At 33.1% G+C, this 20,960-nt stretch overlaps 1 protein-coding gene and 1 long non-coding RNA gene across 4 annotated transcripts in view; both read left to right on the top strand.

The window, feature by feature from the left end:
- The window catches only part of Ac3 (Adenylate cyclase 3), a 31,865-nt gene extending 11,667 nt beyond the window's left edge, over window positions 1-20,198 (top strand). For all 3 annotated transcript variants that reach the window (XM_089705936.1, XM_089705929.1, XM_089705942.1), the window contains 14 exons: window positions 1,993-2,119; window positions 2,604-2,699; window positions 2,926-3,017; window positions 3,676-3,931; window positions 4,015-4,098; window positions 5,646-5,753; window positions 9,930-10,135; window positions 10,421-10,496; window positions 12,170-12,392; window positions 13,586-13,668; window positions 14,584-14,685; window positions 15,545-15,793; window positions 16,404-16,553; window positions 19,979-20,198. In XM_089705936.1, coding sequence (XP_089562062.1) covers window positions 1,993-2,119; window positions 2,604-2,699; window positions 2,926-3,017; window positions 3,676-3,931; window positions 4,015-4,098; window positions 5,646-5,753; window positions 9,930-10,135; window positions 10,421-10,496; window positions 12,170-12,392; window positions 13,586-13,668; window positions 14,584-14,685; window positions 15,545-15,793; window positions 16,404-16,553; window positions 19,979-20,092 — 1,966 coding nt within the window. In that variant the 3' untranslated portion in view covers window positions 20,093-20,198. The remainder of the gene's footprint in view (window positions 1-1,992; window positions 2,120-2,603; window positions 2,700-2,925; window positions 3,018-3,675; window positions 3,932-4,014; window positions 4,099-5,645; window positions 5,754-9,929; window positions 10,136-10,420; window positions 10,497-12,169; window positions 12,393-13,585; window positions 13,669-14,583; window positions 14,686-15,544; window positions 15,794-16,403; window positions 16,554-19,978) is intronic.
- LOC149490578 (uncharacterized) lies at window positions 7,321-9,243 on the top strand. The gene is made up of 3 exons (XR_016316982.1): window positions 7,321-8,158; window positions 8,285-8,346; window positions 8,421-9,243. It is a non-coding gene; the product is annotated as an uncharacterized LOC149490578 (long non-coding RNA).
- Window positions 20,199-20,960: the final 762 nt, after the last annotated feature.

Raw genomic sequence — 20,960 nt, 5'->3', positions numbered from 1 at the left:
TGTTATTGATTGAAAAGTAAAATTAAATGCTGCAGTTGATTTAAAATTTACAAAAAGTGTTTATTTTTTACATTTAGGTAATTGCATTTAGTAAATTGAAAGTATGATAATTTATTACTAATTCTATATTAAGTGCAATAAGAAATGTATAACATCATTTTCTAGTTCAATACAATTTTAAGTACATCGTTAAGCAGAGATAGTACATTCTTCCGTGTTCTGTTATGCGGAAGAATTTAATGAAATTCTATGGAGATAATTTGGTGTCTCCATAATGTACCCGGAATGAGGGCGTATGAAAAAGATGGCTCTCATATTGGCAAATTGACCGCGGCTGTACATCGACCTTGACCTCATCTTGCGGGACTCTCCGCTATAAGTAGCGTAAGCTGTCAATAACAGATGTATTGAAGGGAAGTAGGTACATCAACGCTCGGAAATTATCTATCAGGCGCATACCTGTAGCGTTCATTTCCATTTGCAATTTTAACCGGTGGCAGAGCAGTAACGTTCAATGTGCTCGTTACTTTTTCATAAGTGAAGCATTAATATTGGTCGTTTTATTGCAAAATAAAACAAACTTACGCCATTTACATTCCCTTTTTTTACTTGACGATAAGTTATAGGTACTAATCTTGAATAGTATTAGGATAAAGCGAGATCAGAAAGAGAAAGAGACCTTTTTTGCAATGAAATAGAGAGAACTATCACTATCACTACATAGTATAAAACAAAGTCGCTTTCCCTGTCCCTATGTCCCTATGTCCCTTTGTACGCTTAAATCTTTGAAACTACGCAACGGATTTTGATGCGGTTTTTTTAAATAGATAGAGTGATTCAAGAGGAAGGTTTATATGTATAATAAATCCATTAAATAGTGGAGAAGTACTGTTATTTTTGAGGTTTCTAATGTGATGTCGTAAAAAATTACATTTTTTCCGCTTACATTGCAATCGCAGGCTGAACCCTACGAGTTTTATCAAAATAATGTACTAAGTATTATACACATTTAAAAGGTCTACAGAAAAGTCCGCGATGGTATATGTCTATCTCTTATGGATAACCCACAATAACTTTTTTTTGTCATTTACTTTTTACGACAAATAATGGCTAATTTTCGATGCGATTTTAACCAATACAGCATTAATCCTTAACCAATTAAATACCTTGGATACATTGTTCATTTAATATAGATCTATATGGCCCTTTACATCGTATGTTTTAAGTGAATATTTTCGAAGATATTACAGATTTAAAAATTGCGGGACGTAGCGTTTGCGGCGGTACCGGCCGGCCGCCCGGCTATCTACCTATTTTATACCCGTGCGAAGCCGGAGCGGGCCGCTATGTTTTTATATACAACGTTCACAGTTTTTCTGTAGTGTATTTAGTATCAGCATTGCACCCGTGCGAAGCCGGGGCGGGTCGCTAGTACTATCTAATTCATTGCAAAAAAAGAAAAACAATTTTGAATAAGTGTTAACGTGTGAAAATTTCCCAGTTGCACTGTGCACATGTTAATAAACAATCTTGCTTTAGATTGATTTATCTTCTTATAAAATATCTATTAAGTACATTTTTGTTTATTTATATTTTGAATAAATTAAGTATTCTTGTTTATCTCTACAAATGGAATTTTCTAGATGACTATTAATTTGACCATAATATCAATCCAACTTTCAAGCGTCCTCATCTTCACTTCTAATTAGATATTTATTTTTATCACGATTTTTATCTGTTTCAACAAGCCAGAAATGCACTTGTCCCTCTTTTGTATGTACTTACATAACAAAGAGGGACAAGTGGGGCCTTTATAATGAACTAATTGAAACCGCGAGTCAATACTTTTGTAATATAAATTATTACAAAAATAGATACAAAGGCATCAACAATCTCTCTGACAATTGTGCTTGAAATTTGAATTCATCTCTAACAATGTAGTTACATTTGGAAGTTCTAATCCAGATGGTATTAAAAGTGAAAGTTTCGTAGACGCGTGCACGTGTCGGAAGTGACGCTCAGTTTCCTGAACGACGAGTTTGAAGTAGAGCCCGCACATGGCGAGCGCCGCGAGGAGATGCTGCGGCAAGCGGGGATCAAGACTTACTTCATTGTTCGGGTACTTCTAACTTAATCCTATCAGCTATTATTGACTCCTTATAAAGCACAGTGATAATAAATTAATTCTATATATGTACTACTATTTAAGTGTTCATTTTTGTATGCCTACAAATTTATCAAGACTGAACTTCCTTGTAAACAGGATAAGCACTTTTAATAAAATGATTATATTAATTAGCTAATCACTAATTAGTATAAGTAGGTTGCTACATTTGAAGGCCTACTCCGTACCTGTCCTACCTATTTTTCAATAGGTGAATGCGACAAGATAATATTAAACAGATGCATAATACAACGTTACAGATTATTGTGTAAATACAATTATTAATATTACACATGGTTCTACTTGATCATTTGTAGGTATATTTGAGTATAACCCGTAAAAAATAACCGTTCGGAGCGATTGAAAATTGTTTTTACAGTAACGATCCTGATGTTATCTACTTGACAAACAGACGCTAATGATGGTAAAACATTTACAGTTCAAGGGGAGCGAAGAAAAATGTATCGAAGGCGAGGCGGGTGGAGGCGACTGGCCCGACGTTCTCTCCGACCTCAAAGACGACGATGAGGACTCGGTAAGTGCACTCGTACCGTCCCCGCCCCTCTCCAGATCGGCTATATGGGACACTGGGGCACTAGGCTCCGGCCCTTATTAGCCTACTTAGTGCTAGTTTACTTGCTGTAATCGAAATATCATTTTTCACTAATATAGCTAGCAGGCTCCTATCTATTAGTGAGACCATTCGACCGTCGCGCGTCGCTTGTAAAACATTATGTAGATGCTTCGTTCATTATTCGTAGGTTCTTTCCCCGCAAGATGAAACACAGGTCAGCGAAGAGATGAAAATCCACGCTATGTTGCAAGAGGAACTGGTTAACCGCGATGACGACAAGTACGTTGATCTTATTAACACTTTCATGACTATTTGTTTTCATTATTATGAGTTTAGCGAAAAAAAATATATTATGTGGTTATAGACTTAAAATAGTTTGGAAAATCCAAAAGTGCACGCCTCATAATTTTTTTTAATAATTATTTATTAATTATTATTTTTGTTTATTTAATTACAATTAAACCACATCGAATCAGACCCTGAAAAATGAAAGGGTTCTATTCCTGAGCATACTCAAGCGTAAGAGAAAAAAAAAAGACTCGATTAGTAAAGTATTTCGGTCGCTATCGTGTTAACAAGAAAATCCTCCGCACATACAGACACACGGACGTCCAAGACAGAACTTTTTTAAACTGTTTTTTAACTAGTTTAAATAACAAAAATGACATCAAAAATATCATGAATGTTAAAAATAGTGTTTTTTCTTAATATGTGTGTGTATGTATTATCTTACAAGTGCAATGTATGATACATAAAGACATTTTAAGTTTGAAAAATCAGATGTTTTGCGCGAAGTGACAGTAGTACCCACCTCAACGCTTCGCTTATGAGGCGTGCAATAAAATCAACACTCATAAATCTACTGGTAATTACCAGATTTCCAGTAGATTTATGAGTGCCTTTGCACATTAATCGAACTCAATTATTATTACCACAGGGAGCTCGCGGACGGGACGACCCTCTGTTTAACTTTCAAAGACAACGAGGTCGAAAGTGGTTACGCGCAGCGCGGCAACTCGTACCCGCAGGCGATCGGAGCCCCGCCGATGATAATCCTGCCCGCTTTAACGCCTATTATCACATTCGCTGTTCCCAGCACTTTGACTTTCCAAGCCTTTTACATCGCACTTATTATAGAAGCCTGCGCTCTCAATATATTGTATCTCGTCGTTTTCCGATGCGCCCAGTATAAGGTTCCGTTGAATTTTATTACTGTTTCGTAATATTTTTGTTAATTTTGAATAATTATGTATCACGTGAATTTATTATTTTTTAGAATAAGAAGATTCCTACTTATTGGAAGTTAGCATGCGGATTGTTAAATATCGCCGTATTCGTTTCTCTAAACATTATCCCTTTGGTAAGTTTTGAGCCCTATATTAAAGACTAGCGGTCCGCCCCGGCTTCGCCCGTGGTACATATTTACGTTTTCTCTACATAAGAACCATCCTCGTACTTCAAGGAATATAATAGAAAAGAATAATCGAAATCGGTTCAGCCATTCACACGTGATGCCGTGACAATGCGAAACGGGTGCAGACCCGCCGCCTTTTTAATTTTTATAGCTCCCGCCGCGCAGCGCGTCGAACGCGGCAACTGATACACAAAAATAATCCTTATGGCATGATTCTGTATTCACGCGCGATGACTTATAACGTATTTCATGTATAACTTTGGTGTTTCTACACCGATTTACATGATTCTTTTATTATAACCTGCCCAGGAGTATGAAGAATAATTGTGCCAAATTTAGTTAAAATCCGTCGGGTAGTTTTTGTTTCTATAACGAATATACAGACATACAGACAGACAGACAGACAGACAGACAGACAAAAATTTTACTGATTGCATTTTTGGCATCAGTAGCGATCCCTTATCACCCCTTCATAGTTTTTTTTAAAATATATTTCATGTACAGAATTGGCCTCTCTACAGATTTATTATAAGTATAGATATATAATATTAAAGATATATAAATTCGTACTAATTCACGGAAACTGATATTTGAATGAAATTTTACGTTATGTGCATTCTCACTCTACTTGATTGGGCATAATAAAATATTGTCGGTTATCTGTACCGCTATAGGCTCTATTGCGCGTGATAGTGCAGTAAACCTTTCTAATGTTGTTGTCTGAAGCTGTTATTAAAGCACCAATGTAATAATCAAAATTATCATCTATCTCGGTGTCAAATATTATTCATTCATTCATTATTCATTCATCGACTTTTAAGTTTTATATTAGTAGGTAGGTAATATGAATTACGTGATAACGTTCTATTTGCATTTGGTTTAAGCGTTATATTGAAATTATTCGTGTTTTACATACTTTTCTAGTTCAAGGAAATAAATCGTTAAAATTATAGGTGTTGAGGGATTTTAAATAAGCAAGTAAAGCATTTATAAACCAATGCATTTTATCGTAATTACTACTCGATTTACATATAATAAGCTGCCGAATGGATTTCTGGCAAGTCTACGTTTACTTTAAATAATTAAATATAGTTAGGAGGTTTTGTATGTTGCGGATAAAAATCGTAAGAAATTCGTTATCTAACCACAACACAGAACAATTTAACACGATTACATTAGTTCTACACATAACTTTCAATGTATTTTTTTATAACTTTAAATGCTTTATTAAGTACCTATCTATAAAAAAATCAATCATTAACTTGGGAGAATATAATTTATAATCAAATATGTAATTTATAACTTGCTTTCGCTTTTAACTTATGCATGTCTTATCAAAAGTCACATTCATTATTACATCGGGATCCTATTTTTAATTTAAGAATATGGTAATTATTTCTAATTAAATATTTAACAACATATATATCGCTTATTTAAATTAACTTCTTTATCAACGTTGTCAGACAGCTGTGAAATATTATTTATCTATGCAGATTCTTTGCGGCCATATCGAGAGCAACCTAGAAGACGAACAATTGAGCCCCAAAAATGTGGAAATGGTGAAAAATCAGCGTTGCTTACACTCCTCGTATTATTATCATGTAAGTATTCTATTTTATTTTTATATTTTATTTAATTTTATTATTAAACCTAATAAAATATAATGGAAATTATATAATAGTTCGGTATACACTACAACTGACTTTTTTTTAGTTCAAAGCAAAAATTCTGAAATAAAATATTAAATGATACAAATTTTTCAATGTTACGTGGCATGTTAGCATTCAAAAAGCATTGTTGTCGTAGTGGTTCTATTGTTTACGACGTAGGTATTATTTCAAGTTGTATTCGTTATAAATATGGCACTGGCAATTTTTATACCGGGATAGAAATGTATGAGTTTTATTTATATGTATTATGAATGAATAACACCACCCCTCGACTTCAGACTGATACTAGTTTCTACCGGTGGTTTCTCTCTTTCAATAAATACACGTTTCAGGCTAAATCTACTATTTGTCTACCAAAACACAGCCAATTCGGATCAGCAGTTTTATAAATGCTAACTCATACATATAGATCGGCTTTATAGTACTCGAATGAGTATAATTTTTACTGCATAATTAATCAGTGGTTGTTAATTTGACGCAAACTTATCACCAAAATTATATATGTATGTATTTATCATGTACTGCGTTAGCAGGTAGCTAACTTTCTTCACGGGTCATTCATTAGCACTCTTTCACTTTAACTTCAATGTGAATACCATATGAATATAAAATTTTATTTTTTATTAAACATCTTTTAACCAACTATATACAATGTTGTATTGAATATTTGGCCTTTTTAACCGACGACGCAGACGTTCCCAAAAACACGAAAGATTCTCATTTGAATATATTTTTTTTTCTATAATATTTCAATGCCATGATTGTCAAGGCTTCGCTACGGTATAGCGAATGTGGCGAGGCAAATTGTTCCATTCGTTAAAATGACAAAGATACATCCATACTTTCTTAAAACTTTCTCATTTATTATTATACATGTGCGGCAAATCCGCAAAATAAAGTTTTTCTGTAGCTCACCTATGTATACTTCTGGTACAGAAGCTGCATTACGGCCAAGTATGTAGTTTTTTTTCGTGAAAGAGTAACAGCCATAGCTTTCGCGTTTATATTAGTATGACTGCACATAAAAGCAGTTTGTTTTCCGTGTCAGAGTAACAGACATAAGTAGATACCATCTTTGGTATACTATTATAAACTTTCGCGTTTATAATAGTAGGATTGCACTTGACTCTATAAAACAACCATATAAATATAATTCACTGGTGACTGGCCAGTTGGCTTGGTTGGAAGTGACCCTGCCTTCCAAGCCACTGTTCGTGGGTTCGATTCCCAACCGGGGCAAATATTTGTGTGATGAACATAGATGTTTGCTCTGTGTCTAGGTGTTAATTATCTATATTAGTATTTATTTATAATTACATATATACAGGGTGTCCCAGCAAAGGTATACTAAGCCCCAAGAAGGTTATAGTTTTGCATACGCTAAGTACGTAAAAAATACTTATAAAATTCCAGACGAATTTTTTTGACAAATAGATGAATTCTTAAAACTCTATGTGTACACCCATAACATTAAGCAACGCTGCTCAACTTTGCCACCCGCACGTGAGCTATCGTTTAAGATTATGTTTTCATAGACAAAATGCTCACATTAACGAAGCGGTATATGCCGGCTGCGCGAAGCTAGAGACGAAAACATGGATTTTATGGAAAAATTAAGCAAAAAATTTTTGGCGTAATTTTGTTGTTTAAGTATTTTTTACGTGATCAGTGTATGCAAAAGTACAAGTCCCTTCGCGCTTAGTATACCAATAGTGGGACACCCTGTATATGTATGTTTATCAGCCATCTGGTTTCCGGTTAAGGTGATGAATTAATTTTTCTAACATTTACGGCCCTTTTTAAACCTTCGTAATTTTTATATTATTAAAGTTGTCGTGATGAAAATTCTTGACAAGAAAGTTCAATAGTAACACAATACGTCTACCGTTTTAGAAACATGATTCCATGATATTTTCTCGATAGAAAAAAAATACAAAGTTCTCATTGTTATTTTTTTTTAATCTCTGGCATCTTCAAAATAACAAACGTAAAGTTACGACTTTTTGGATATTAACTATAAAATATACAACCTATACGTCTACCGTGTTAGAATTTTGAAATATGCGATGGTTTTGAAATAAACAAGAAATACTTGAAATTAGCGCCTGACCAGCCAATATAGCGAGAGCCGCCCTGTACCTTCCTACCCCGATCGCTGCACGAGTCATTCCCGCTACGGCCGTCACACGGGGAACTTGTGTCGCTTGCGCAATCGTAAAAAAGGGTGACAACACGATAAGACAAAATGAGACAAATGGGGACAATAAAGAAAATAAGAAGAAGAAACATAAAGGTTGGAGGAAAAAGAATGCTTACAATTGGAACAAATTAATGAAGTAAGTTGGTTTTATTTTAAATTTGATGATAATTGTATTATAGACGATGTTTGATATGTACCCCTGTTTTAAGTACATAACGAATGTGTAAGATTTTTTCATTTATAGCATAAATAATCTTTTCAGAAATCCGGAATCCAGAAGGAAAATAAACCCACTGATTGTTCACAATGTGAACCCACTCCTTCGTAAGTACCTTTATTCAGTCAAAAATGTATGTTATCAACGCTCTACTGGTTTTATCGCATGATTCCATTTTTAGCAAAAAGCAACAAAGTGCAAAGAAATAAAAAATCATGGTGAACTTAGTGGAAGTATGGTGGACGTAATATGGAATTATGGAACAGGAGCTCGTTGGAGTAGTATTATATTTTAAAAAAATACGAAAAAATTTCAAGAATTTCTTAGTAGGTGGTAGATAAGTATGTTGTATAAAGAATTTGATGTTGATATTTATTTCATTTATACTTACTACACCTGTGCGGGAAATTGCTTAGTACTAAAACCGGTTTATATTCATATTTACATAGTAATGTGAGTTTTCATTTCGAAAAATTTTGTGTAAGTATATTAAATTGAGTTCCTGGGTGATCTGGAAACACAATTGGGCCCGGAGGATGGCGCTGCAGTCACTCCTCCTAATCACATGAACCGATTTGGATGAATATTTGTGTGCACATTTCATTGTTGTGGGATGATTGGTTGATTCGTTTTCACATTAGCTAATATTATGTATTTTTGTTGTTAGAAAGTAAACTTAATTTAATGTTTATAATACATTATTATTGGTATAAATAAGCCAGTGTTCGTCTCACATTGCTGTACCTGCCTACCTATCCTACCAGGGCCTAACTTTGTTCTGGCTATTTTATTTTGATTATTTGTAATGAATAATTACAATTATAATAGAGTGCAAAAAATAAATACATGCGTCAATATATTTTGTGTTTTTTTTAAACAATTTTTTTATTTAAAAAAATATCATTCCGACCGCGGCTTTGCCCGCGTGGAATTAGGTTATATCGTGAATCCTGTTTTATCCCACAGAAGTGTTCAGTTCGGATAAAAAGTATCCTATGTGTAAATCCAGGCAATTAGCTATATTTCATCAAAATTGGTAATGTAGTCTTGACGTGATTAAGTAACAACTAACAAAAAAATATACAAATTAACATCCAAAGTTTCGCATCAGTTTTACTGTATTAGCGATATCTTCCACTCTTGACTTTGACTGAGAAGAATTAGGGTTTCTGGGCATGATGTAATATCTACGTCAGCATCAAATTCTATCTAAATCAATTCAGTAGTCCGCGTAATTAGGTACCATTTCATTTTTTCAGAGTAACAATATTTTTTGTTATTTTAAAGATTATTTATAACCTGTATTATTTTGTAATAAAGTAAACATTACGAAATAATAATAATTAATAATTATTAATAATGTCTAAGTAGTTGTTAAAAAGAAGATAATTTTGTGTTTATAAGCAAGAAAATAAAACCAATAAATCAACAATTAAATATATGTAGGTATAACAATATTATAACTGTATGACGACTCCATACATGTTTGTCCCGAGTCGGCCAGCGGCAGCGCGGCGAGTATGCAAGAATGACTTCGCGCACACCCGCGTTCGCGATAGCGAGCTATTAGACTCCGCCCGCCAAGCAGTGGATTTTTTTTTGTGTATCGTCTTAAGCGAAAGCTTAGTATGGAATCAGATCGTGCCGTGTGTGAAATTGTCCCGAAATATTTATTTATTTATTTATTCAGATGGGTGTCGGAGTAGCGTGCAGCGTGCTATGGGTGCGTCCGCTGCGCGAGGGCTACCGCGTGTTCATGCTGCTATGTGTGGCGGTCGCGTACACGCTGCCAGCGGTGTTGTACCCGGCGTTGCTCACCCGATACCACCTGCCTTATGATCCCTTTGAACATCTTAATGTGACGGCCTTCAATGATACTATGGTGCTCGATTTCATGTTAGTGAGATTTTTTTTTATTTATTTAATCGGGTACCTGTTTAATGTACTTTACGTAACATTGCATTTGTTTTAACACATTGTGAGGTTTGAAACCTTATAATTTTCTTATAAGTTTGTTAGAATCTGAAGTCTAAACAATTGGATATAAGTTTATTAGTCTTATAAGTTTGTTAGAATCTGAAGTCTAAACAATTGGATACATATAATGAAGATCTTTACCTGACTGAAATGTTTTTTTCGTAAATTTAATAGAATTTACATGGAATATTTAATTTATTTCAGGTCCCAGGTTCACGCTACACGACACATATTAATGCTGTTTATTGTAATCATCGGGTTGATTATTTATCACAGATATGTAAGTATTACTTATTTCATGTAAAATTAACTTTCCGCCCAAATCCAATGAACTCATTTTTTCTAAAAATTTTCAATTGTTTCCTAATTGTTACAATTAGTATATTGAACTGCGGCCAATGAATCAATTAGAGTGTTTCAGTCTTATAGGTTTTTTATATGAAAGGTATGGACAGATTCAATACATAATTGGATTGCAATCATATATAAAATTGACCCTTGTACCTAAGGTACCTTCGAGTTATTTCCCTTACTGACAACTAAAATTGTTCAGTGAAAATTATAATTCAATTTATGTGCATAAATCATATCTATGCAGCCACCGAAATATTACCAAATTATAGTATGTATTATATTAGGTATATCTGTGCCTTAATACTGACGCTTTACGTTAATAAGCTCTTCCACATAGTTCGTAGAATGTGCTATAATTGATGTAGACGTGAACCACTTCAGGGAATAAACTTGCAATAATGACTTACTTGGCGTTGTGGCTTGTGGGTACTTATCTAATAGGATTTATAGCAGCACTTTTGTATTATCCAGTTAATAATACGAGCTTTATTGATCTTGAGTAGTGATATACTTTTGTTATACAATTAAAAATATCTGTATTCATTTATATTTTATATTAATCCACATGCCAATATACAGCATTTAAAAGATCTGAATAATAGTTAAACATCCAAATATACAAACGACCAACAATCGAAATATTTAAGCTTCTAGAGACCATCATGATCGGTACCTATTTACACACAAAGACCAAACTATCCATTATATTGATTAAACATAACCATCAAACATCAATTATCTTTCTGTTATATTGAATAACATCAATCTTCATATATTTTGCCTTCTGGGTTCTGGCAGTATCGACAGCGACATCTTGAGCCATATCATAGCATAACACATAACTAATATCAGCTTCACCTAGAATTATCGCATCTGTTTTTATTGAAGTGAAACTTCTTTATCGGGGTTTTAAGAAAATTGAGTGTAACATTTTTTCGTTACGCGTGACATTTTTCCGTTACGCGCCATCTTTTTCTTATCCCTACCACGTGTGATTCGACGTATTTCTGTAAAGTTGCATATAGTAAATTATTTTTTGAAAAATAAGGTCATAAAGAAGTTTCACTTCGTACGTGTGTAGGTACACCAGTACACGCACACATTTTTTCGTTTTCTTATTTTTTTCTTTGCAATGTTCTGTGTGTTTCTCATTAAATTTTGTCAGTTGTTTTAATGAAGTGAAACTTCTTTATCGGGGTTGGACAAAAATTTAGTGTAACATTTTTTCGTTACGCCGTACGCGTGACATTTTTGCGTTACGCCATACTCGTGACATTTTTAAGGTCATAAAGAAGTTTCACTTCTTACGTGTGTACTCTAGTACACGCATACATTTTTGAAGTGAAACTTCTGTATCGGGGTTGGACAAAAATTTAGTGTAACATTTTTGCGTTACGCCGTACGCGTGACATTTTTGCGTTACGCCGTGCGCGTGACTTTTTTGCTTTACGCCATACTCGTGACATTTTTAAGGTCATAAAGAAGTTTCACTTCTTACGTGTGTACTCTAATACACGCATACATTTTTTTTTATTGTACTTATGTCTATCGCTATGTCTAAACTCCGAACCCACCAAATATTGCACTAATTCCACTTAGTGGGAGTCGTTAGAACGCGCGCGGTATTCCCGCGGCGCTCGCATGCGCGGGCAGGCGGAGCAGGCGCGCGAGCTGCGGCGCCGCAACGAGGCGCTCGTGCACAACGTGCTGCCGCCGCACGTGGCCACGCACTTCATGGGCTCCCGACATCACCACCGCGATTTGTATAGCCAGAGCTACGCGGAGGTCGGCGTGCTGTTCGCGTCTATGCCCAATTTTACAGGTATTGGAATTGATATATTTTAGTTCTGTAGAATTCAAATTTTAACTTTAAACTTATATAAATTTTTTAAGAATAGCAAAAATATTGAAATATTACGGTTTATTACTCATCGAGCTCTGCTTCACTGACGCCATGGTATCCAAGTAGGAAAATGTCTAAATTGGCGACGTTGGTAACCCAAATAGCCAAGTGAGTTAAATTCAAAATATATTTATTTGCAAGAATGTAGTTACAAATTATAGATGTTTTAATTACAATATTATGTGGCTAATACATTCTACCCAAAGTTAGATGCAAACTACTTGAATATGTAGCCAGTTAAGTCGCCATGGCGTCTTAATGAGACAGACCCCTAAGAGAAAGAATTTATATGTTACTTTTTATAATAGTTTTGTCGTCTTGATACCGTAGTACTACCTACAATACTGTAGCGCCTGAAAAATTAAAGCACATAAACAACGTTCGCGTTAGGTTTTCATTTGTAGGGCTACCATTAATTTACATACATAAATATTATGTCTTCGTGAGGCTAGAATTAAATTATGAATCATAATTGACGACAGATTGATATCTCGTGTTCGTGTTTTACATCACGCGTGAGCTTTTGAGTTCCTTGTTCAAAGAATGCGCACAGATTTACAAATGGACTACTTATGTCATTTTAGTAATTTGTAAAACTATTTCATTTTTTTTAATTATGTCTCTATTCAGAACTTATTCTTATTTACAATATTGATTCTTTTAACTAACAATATTTTGATTTTCAAAATTTTATTCATAGATATTCACGACATATGACATAAAATAAAGTTATTTGTTTATTTGATTTTCTAATAAAATAGTTAAATACAAATAATATTTACCTACAATATATCCACATTGAATAATTATACGAGATACCTTCCCTATCCGACTAATTTATTCGAACTGGAACTATACAGTTCTTTTATGTGAACCTGGAAGTAAACAAAAAACATATTATAACAATGAGCTTACGCACCAAAGTTTACATATGTATATGCTATTTAAAAATATATAAGGAAACTACACCATTATAGTTACACATTTTTCAATACACTATAATATAGCCCAAATTAATTAAAAAAACAAGTAAATTTAACCCTGATGTTTTCGGAAAAAAAAGCTCAAAATTATTCACTATTATTAACTCCGAAACGCTTTACCTGTTACAGAGTTTTACTCAGAAGAAACGGTCAACAATCAAGGCCTAGAATGTTTACGGTTTCTCAACGAAGTTATATCGGATTTTGATCTCGTAAGTATCTGTTTTTAATAAACACATCTAAAAATACTTCAATAGTCTCACTTTAGAGACGTACGTAAGCCGTATAAAATGCTGTTCATTTTGACTAAATATAGATACTACGATGTATGTATCACAATGAACTTACTGGGCTGTGTTACTGGGCTGTTTTAATGAATGACGTTCCTGAGGTAATCTATATTTGCACAGAATGCAGATTAAATATAGAAACTATCTAAATGTTTGTAGGTTTGCTTGTTGTTAGCATACACAAACTAGGTACCTGCTTAAATTATTTTGCAAATTGTTTAACCAGTAGAAGCAGTATGAGACTTATGTGGTAAATAGGTACATACAATTGATACTGTACGAAAATCTATCTAGATATCTATCTATCTTTAAAAGTCTATTAAATTAAAAAAAAATAACAATTAAAATATACGCATAGGCATCTTCACCCTGACTTTCAATATGCAATAACTAATAAGTTAACTAATGTGGAATGTCAAAAGCTTATACACATATGTAAATGTGACTTGTGAGAATGGAAGTTGTTTATGTGTAATTATTATGCGTTATCGACGACAGTAGTTGTGTGCTGCATGAATCAATTAAATGAGAAACAAATTCCACGAAAGTTTCCAATGCCTGTCCAATGTAGGTACGTGAGCAATATAATTTTCCTATGACCTCATTAAAATTATAATAAAAAAATATTTATTTACTTATTTAACACATAACATATATAAGAAAATGTAATATAAAAATAACACGCAAGCACATACGTACGAAAAAGCGGCCTTATTGCTCAAAAGCAATATCTTCCAGGCGTCAATTTCTTCCGATTAAGAAGTTATTGCAAAATCGTATAGATTTTTATATAATGTTTATGTGCTTTTTAAATCTTCTATTTATATTTTCTTTCAGTTGCTCGAAGATTCAAAATTCAGCAAGGACATAATTAAAATAAAAACGATTAGTTCCACCTACATGGCGGCATCCGGCCTAAACCCTTCGCGACAAATGCAGGTTTGATTTTTGCTTTATTAAACATATATAATGAATCGAATATTCCCATTCTGAATGTAAGTAGATTCATGTATCACAAGAATAAATTTTTTTAAGAAAGAATGCGTATGTTTGTTCTGTTCATCAGACTTAAAAGAAAAATGATTAGGATAGGATTGATACTTCCACTGAAAATAATAATAAAAAGTACAAAACAATAATCATATTTCACAAAATCTTTGTTTAGGTCAACGTCCGATTTCGATTCAGTAATTATTCAGAATTCGTTTTGCCATTTTAGGCAACTTTCAACAATCTTTTGTTTTATATAAAGTGCTGTAATTATTTTTGCATTAGTGACGAGCGAAACTAAGAATAAATCGTTCCATGTGTTCTCTAGAACGCGTCGATAGACAACCTACACATTATTATTTTGCTTTTATTAAAATATGTAAAGTAGCGGCCGATTGAGTTTGTTTGTGCCAAAATTGGCACAATAAAGCAAGATTAGGTACCTATTCGATTTTGATAATTCTTTTTATTCTATATAATATTAATTTTAGTATATGTTAGTTGTTTGGAATACAAATTACAATAGGTGGCTATTGCTCAAAATACATTAGTTAGGAAACGAATTTTATAACTGTGAAACATTATATGACTGAGCTTTTTTAATAGGTAGATAGGTATGTCGTAAATTACAAATTTAAAATTTAACCTATTCCAACAAATATTTGAAACAAGAATATTTTTTATTGAAACGATCGTTCTACATGAATATTAATTTATTTTAATGTCACAAAATAAATGTTTCTACCAGCTAATTTCTGTTTTGTAAAATACATTTGCCATGCGTACGAAAAGTTTTTTTTGTTTAAAGCCATCTGACGGTATTCTGGTACGTTGGGCGCACTTGGCTTGTCTGGTGGAGTTTGCGTTAGAGCTGCAGCGTGTACTGGCTGCTATTAATGAGCAATCGTTCAACCATTTCGTGCTTCGTATGGGAGTGAACCACGGGCCCATCACAGCTGGGGTCATTGGCGCTAGGAAACCACATTACGATATATGGGGCAATACCGTTAATGTCGCATCTCGGATGGAAAGCACGGGCAAGGCTGGCTGCATACAGGTATTTTTTTATCGAACTTTTATGTTAGTCGATTTATTACTGTATTGTTTTGAAGTAACCTTTACTTTACGTGTCTACAAAGTTGTTTTTTGCATTTAATATAATGGATTACGTGATAATTACTAAACATACCTAACGATTTCATTATGATTTAAACTAAAAGGCCACTTGAAAGTGATAATAATAAAAAGGAAGAGTATAACAGTGTAGTACAATAACAATATTATGTATATTAGGATCGTCCGGTTGAAATTCGACCTTCTAACGACTCTCACCTGCGTTCCACTGCATATACTTATCACAAGTAAATTACATTCGACCAAACAGTGTAATACGAAAACAACGACATGTGTATACCTAATCGCTGTATTATATGCATAATGGAGTGTAAATGTTAATTCATACAACAATTTTATATGATCTATCTTAACTGTTATATATAATTATGATTATGCATATCTTTACGTGTACATCGGTGGTAATTGTTAAAAATATGTAACGACGATTCGAAAGTGCTTCTAAAAGAAGTCTAATTGAATAAATAAATGTTTGAGTTTGAGTTTACATCGTGGTATAATTAACGTGGAGTAAAATATTACGACAATCGTAGGTGACCGAAGAAACATGTGAGATCCTACAAAAGTTTGGCTACTATTTCGAACAACGTGGTCTGGTGGCTGTAAAGGGCAAAGGGCAGCTGATGACTTACTACTTACAAGGCAAACATGACGCACCCCCGCCGCATACTGAATGCCCAACGGTAAAGTATTCTATTATTATGAAGCACTATAATTATAATGCATGTCTTTTTAATAACGTTCTCTTCAATTTTATATCAAGAAAATATAAATTTATTTCAGATTTTTTGTATTTATTTGAGCTAACCAACTTCTGAATATCAATAGATCGTAAATTAACTATAATAGAATACGGGATGTTAAATTATTATAATTTTATGGAATTAACTTACTGATAATAATCTACCTACTATTGTTTTAATATGTATCTCTTCTAATCTAATCTTTTATATTTTATATTCCATACTTTTTAAATTTTAGTTCAAAATATCGATAGTTTGATATGTAATTGCATATCGCAGTCGATCAAATTACAACATTTTACTTGCAAAACGAAATCAGCGGCATAATTTATATTGTCACGCGCTCTTTAGCAAAGCAACAAGCGTTATAACTATTATGTTCATTATAATTTTCTTTACAACACCATCAAAGTCTGGTAGATAGCTATCACATGTTAAGATCAAATTTCACACTTGCGTCAACTCCAATTTATTTCACCAAAGCGTTTAATAATTCTCGCGTTCAACATTAATTGATAAATGTTGCTAGCTTGGCCACACTCAGCGTGTTGGAGCATCCCTTTATTATTTCCAGATCAACACACAAACAAATCAAATCAAAATGATTATTTGCATGAATTGCGGTGGATCATGAATGAGCATGTTATTAATATAGCGTCTATCTGTGGCTTCTACTTTTAAATAATATTAATTCTATTTCAATTTGACCCTCACATTGGAAAGCATTGAGCTCGTTTGCCTTCTTGATATTAAAAAATAAAAACTTAAGAATATGTGTTATTGAAGTGTCATCCTTTAAGTAGGCAATAACATGATATTAGAAACGTATTAAATGAAAAGGATACATAAGCAATCAAGTGAAGTATTACTGCACATTAGATGTTATTGAAGGTATCGTCAGTAATTCAATATCTAGACTGCAGTTGTGTCATGGCCGTAAGACCTTGTCTGATGCGCTTAATCTATGAAATTGTTTTTCAGATATCAATATTAGATACCTATTGAACGAAAAAGTGAAAACATTTTATTTTATCTGAACAAACAAAAAAAATTATTCAAACTAATATCTAGACATCCTAGCCAAATTAATAAAGGCAATGGTAATAATAATCTAAAACGTATCATGGAGATGATAAAAAATGTCTTTGAACCAAAAATATGTAGCTATTTTATTTCACGACCTTAAGAACCAGTATACGATTACAAACAAACAATTGCGCAAGTTTTAGTTATGAAGTTAATTGAGTTTGATTCGCAGTGATTTCACGGACGACAGAGGAATACAAGAAGATTACACGTTGGATTCGATCTTGACAGTCTACCCGGACAGGCCGACCTGTTATGTCGCCCTGTCTGGATAGATAGTCGTGATCGATTTCCATATTCTTCCAGCCAGACTCATACAGAAGACTTATAAGATATATGTTCTAGATTAAGACAAAACATTTCATAATCTATATATGACATGAGCAGTGTTTTTATTTTTTATTTATACCTACTTAAGTTTAATGTATTAAGGGGGCGCATAAAGCAAAATAACCAATCTTCTATTAGATGATACGTGTAATATGCAAGACCAAATCTAAAAAATAAAATATATATCAAACTAGATGATATGTTCAACGATTCTGTTTAATCAAAAACATAAAATATTAAAATTTACTCGATAAAAAAAATCACCAAGTTAGCTCTAATTTTCACACTTTTACGTTTTCTACTTGACATGGTAATACTTATTATGATTTTTTTTTCATAAACAATTATATTAAAACATTTGCAAGATATTTGTCAGAGCATTTTGTGTAATTACTTTTAGTTTTGGTTTTATCTGCGATCAACCACTTTTGGCGCTCTTTTTTTCTCGAGATAAACGTTTGATTTTGTCACGATAAAAGTGGTTTATCGCAGATAAAACCAAAACTAAAAGTAATTACACAAAATGCTCTGACAAATATCTTGCAAATGTTTTAATATAATTGTTTATGAAAAAAAAATCATAATAAGTATTACCATGTCAAGTAGAAAACGTAAAAGTGTGAAAATTAGAGCTAACTTGGTGATTTTTTTTTATCGAGTAAATTTTAATATTTTATGTTTTTGATTAAACAGAATCGTTGAACATATCATCTAGTTTGATATATATTTTATTTTTTAGATTTGGTCTTGCATATTACACGTATCATCTAATAGAAGATTGGTTATTTTGCTTTATGCGCCCCCTTAACAACTTCAGCTACTGATAAGTGTGTCCCATAAAAACACATGGCCTCGTTCATTTGTTTGCAATAAACATATACAGCCGTACAAATAAACGAGTTATAACATTTTATGCAAAGAATAAACTAAGAATAAGGAAAAATCATACAAATAAACACGAAATAAATGTAACCTAGTATAACTTCGTAATAAGTATTCATACTAATGCTATTCCGTCCTTATTACGGCTACCACCCTAGTATAAGTCTGACATAACCGAGTTATAACATATCTTTTAGTACATTGTGCTGTGTTTTACAAGTTTTAGAAACAATTTTCAATCTAAATTTGAGATAATAGCACTGAGAGTAATACGAGAAGTAGAAAAAGTTGAGCAAATTAATAATTTCATTACGTACCTATTGAAATGGAAAATTTTGTATGAAATGTCAAAATATACGAAATTATGAAAAACCCTTTTGATATTTATAATGATTTATTTATTTACAACATGCGCCAAACCATACATACATAAAACTTATTTCTAAACTTATCACAATAATATACACTTTCGTTGAAAATATAAATCTTCTAAGCCTGGAGTTGTATGTTTTGAGTACCAGTTATTTGGCAACTCTCTATCTCAAGGTGGGTTTATCTTCTGTTCTCCAGATATTGGATAGCGTTATCTATCATTTGCTTGCATATTTAATGATATATTTAAATTATTTCCAATAAATATTTAAAAAATAAATAAACAGAACATCGTATGATGAAACTTCACAACAAATTCGACGAAGTCAAACGAGCGTCAGCAAAATGACAGCACCAAGGGGTAACCGTAGACAATTTCAATGTTTTTCATAATTTTGTGAATGAATTGCGACGTTGCCGCTTCGCGCCTATTGCATAGCGTGAGCATAGATACATCGACGTTATTCCAAATTTATTTGTAAGAAATTATGACATCCTTATTCTTTATTTATTCTTATCATATCTATGCATTGCATAAGGTTTGAATAAGCAAGTTTTTATTTGTACGGCTGATAAAATTTTGTGTTGAATTTATTTTCATATAGGTATCCAAAAACAAACATTTATATATTTTATATTGTCAGTACTTATCCCTTTATATTATTATTTATTTATATATATTTGTATTGGTATAGATCGATGAAACACCAGAGGCTAACGCCAGCGATGCGCTGTTAGCAAACGGAAGCGCTTCCGCGGCGCCGCAGACGCTCGACGAGGGAGATGCACAAAGACCGTTACTGCCTTAAACATTATTTGTATGAACCGAATACTCAAACAATACTTAATTTTAAACACTTTTATTATCCAAACAAATCACAATAATACATTTTATTAGTGTTGTCCTGTATTAAAATACTGAGTTAAATTCACTTTACAGTGAATTAATAAAAAAAATCATATATTTTAAATGATTTTAATTAAAAATAAAATTACAAGTACGTGTTATCATGAGCACGATGCTTCACAATATATTTTAATTCTAATATTATAATCTATAGGAATAAGACGTTCTCACGATCGAAAGCACATCGTCAGCGCTTCACATTACATATAGCGTAGGGTTGTCACATAACTCCTCCCCCCGCAGATCCGCAACTATTTGAGGACATTGAGTGAAAATGTTGCGGCAGGATCAACTTCTAGGGCTGATGTATTATTCGATCTCTGAATGTTCATTCTCTTTGATCTGTAGCGACGATAGCACAGGAACATTGAAGTGGCCGCTGCGCACAGTAGAAAGATGTAAAGTGGTATTGTCGTATGGTAGATGGCGAACTCTCTCTCAGGGGCGACCGTCGTATATACTTCTATTTGCTTCTGTAGGTTGTGTAATCCCTGTAGGTTGATGGAGTGCAGTCCCAAGGTTTTTAGCGGTCTCGTCGGGATATTATTGATTGGTGCAATTAAAATTTTTGTAGGTGTCCCTTTAATTTCATTATTTACAATAGTGAGGTCGTCAGTACGTAGAGAACAGTTTGTCGGCAACGTTGCTATGAAACTGCCTTTGAGATGAAGGTATTCCTTATGATTGCAGGATAATTCAACTTTTGTGAGATGTGGGAAAATAATGGTGTAGTGACTGTCGTCCAATTTCTCCATTGCTGGCTTAGTTAA

This window comes from Colias philodice, chromosome 2 (genome assembly GCF_061535455.1).
Source record: "Colias philodice isolate Cphi_HAF_F1 chromosome 2, ilColPhil1 Martin Lab GWU primary, whole genome shotgun sequence".
NCBI lineage: Eukaryota > Metazoa > Arthropoda > Insecta > Lepidoptera > Pieridae > Colias > Colias philodice.
The sequence above is the reverse complement of the archived record's forward strand: the minus strand, read 5'-3'. Positions and strand labels throughout refer to the sequence as shown.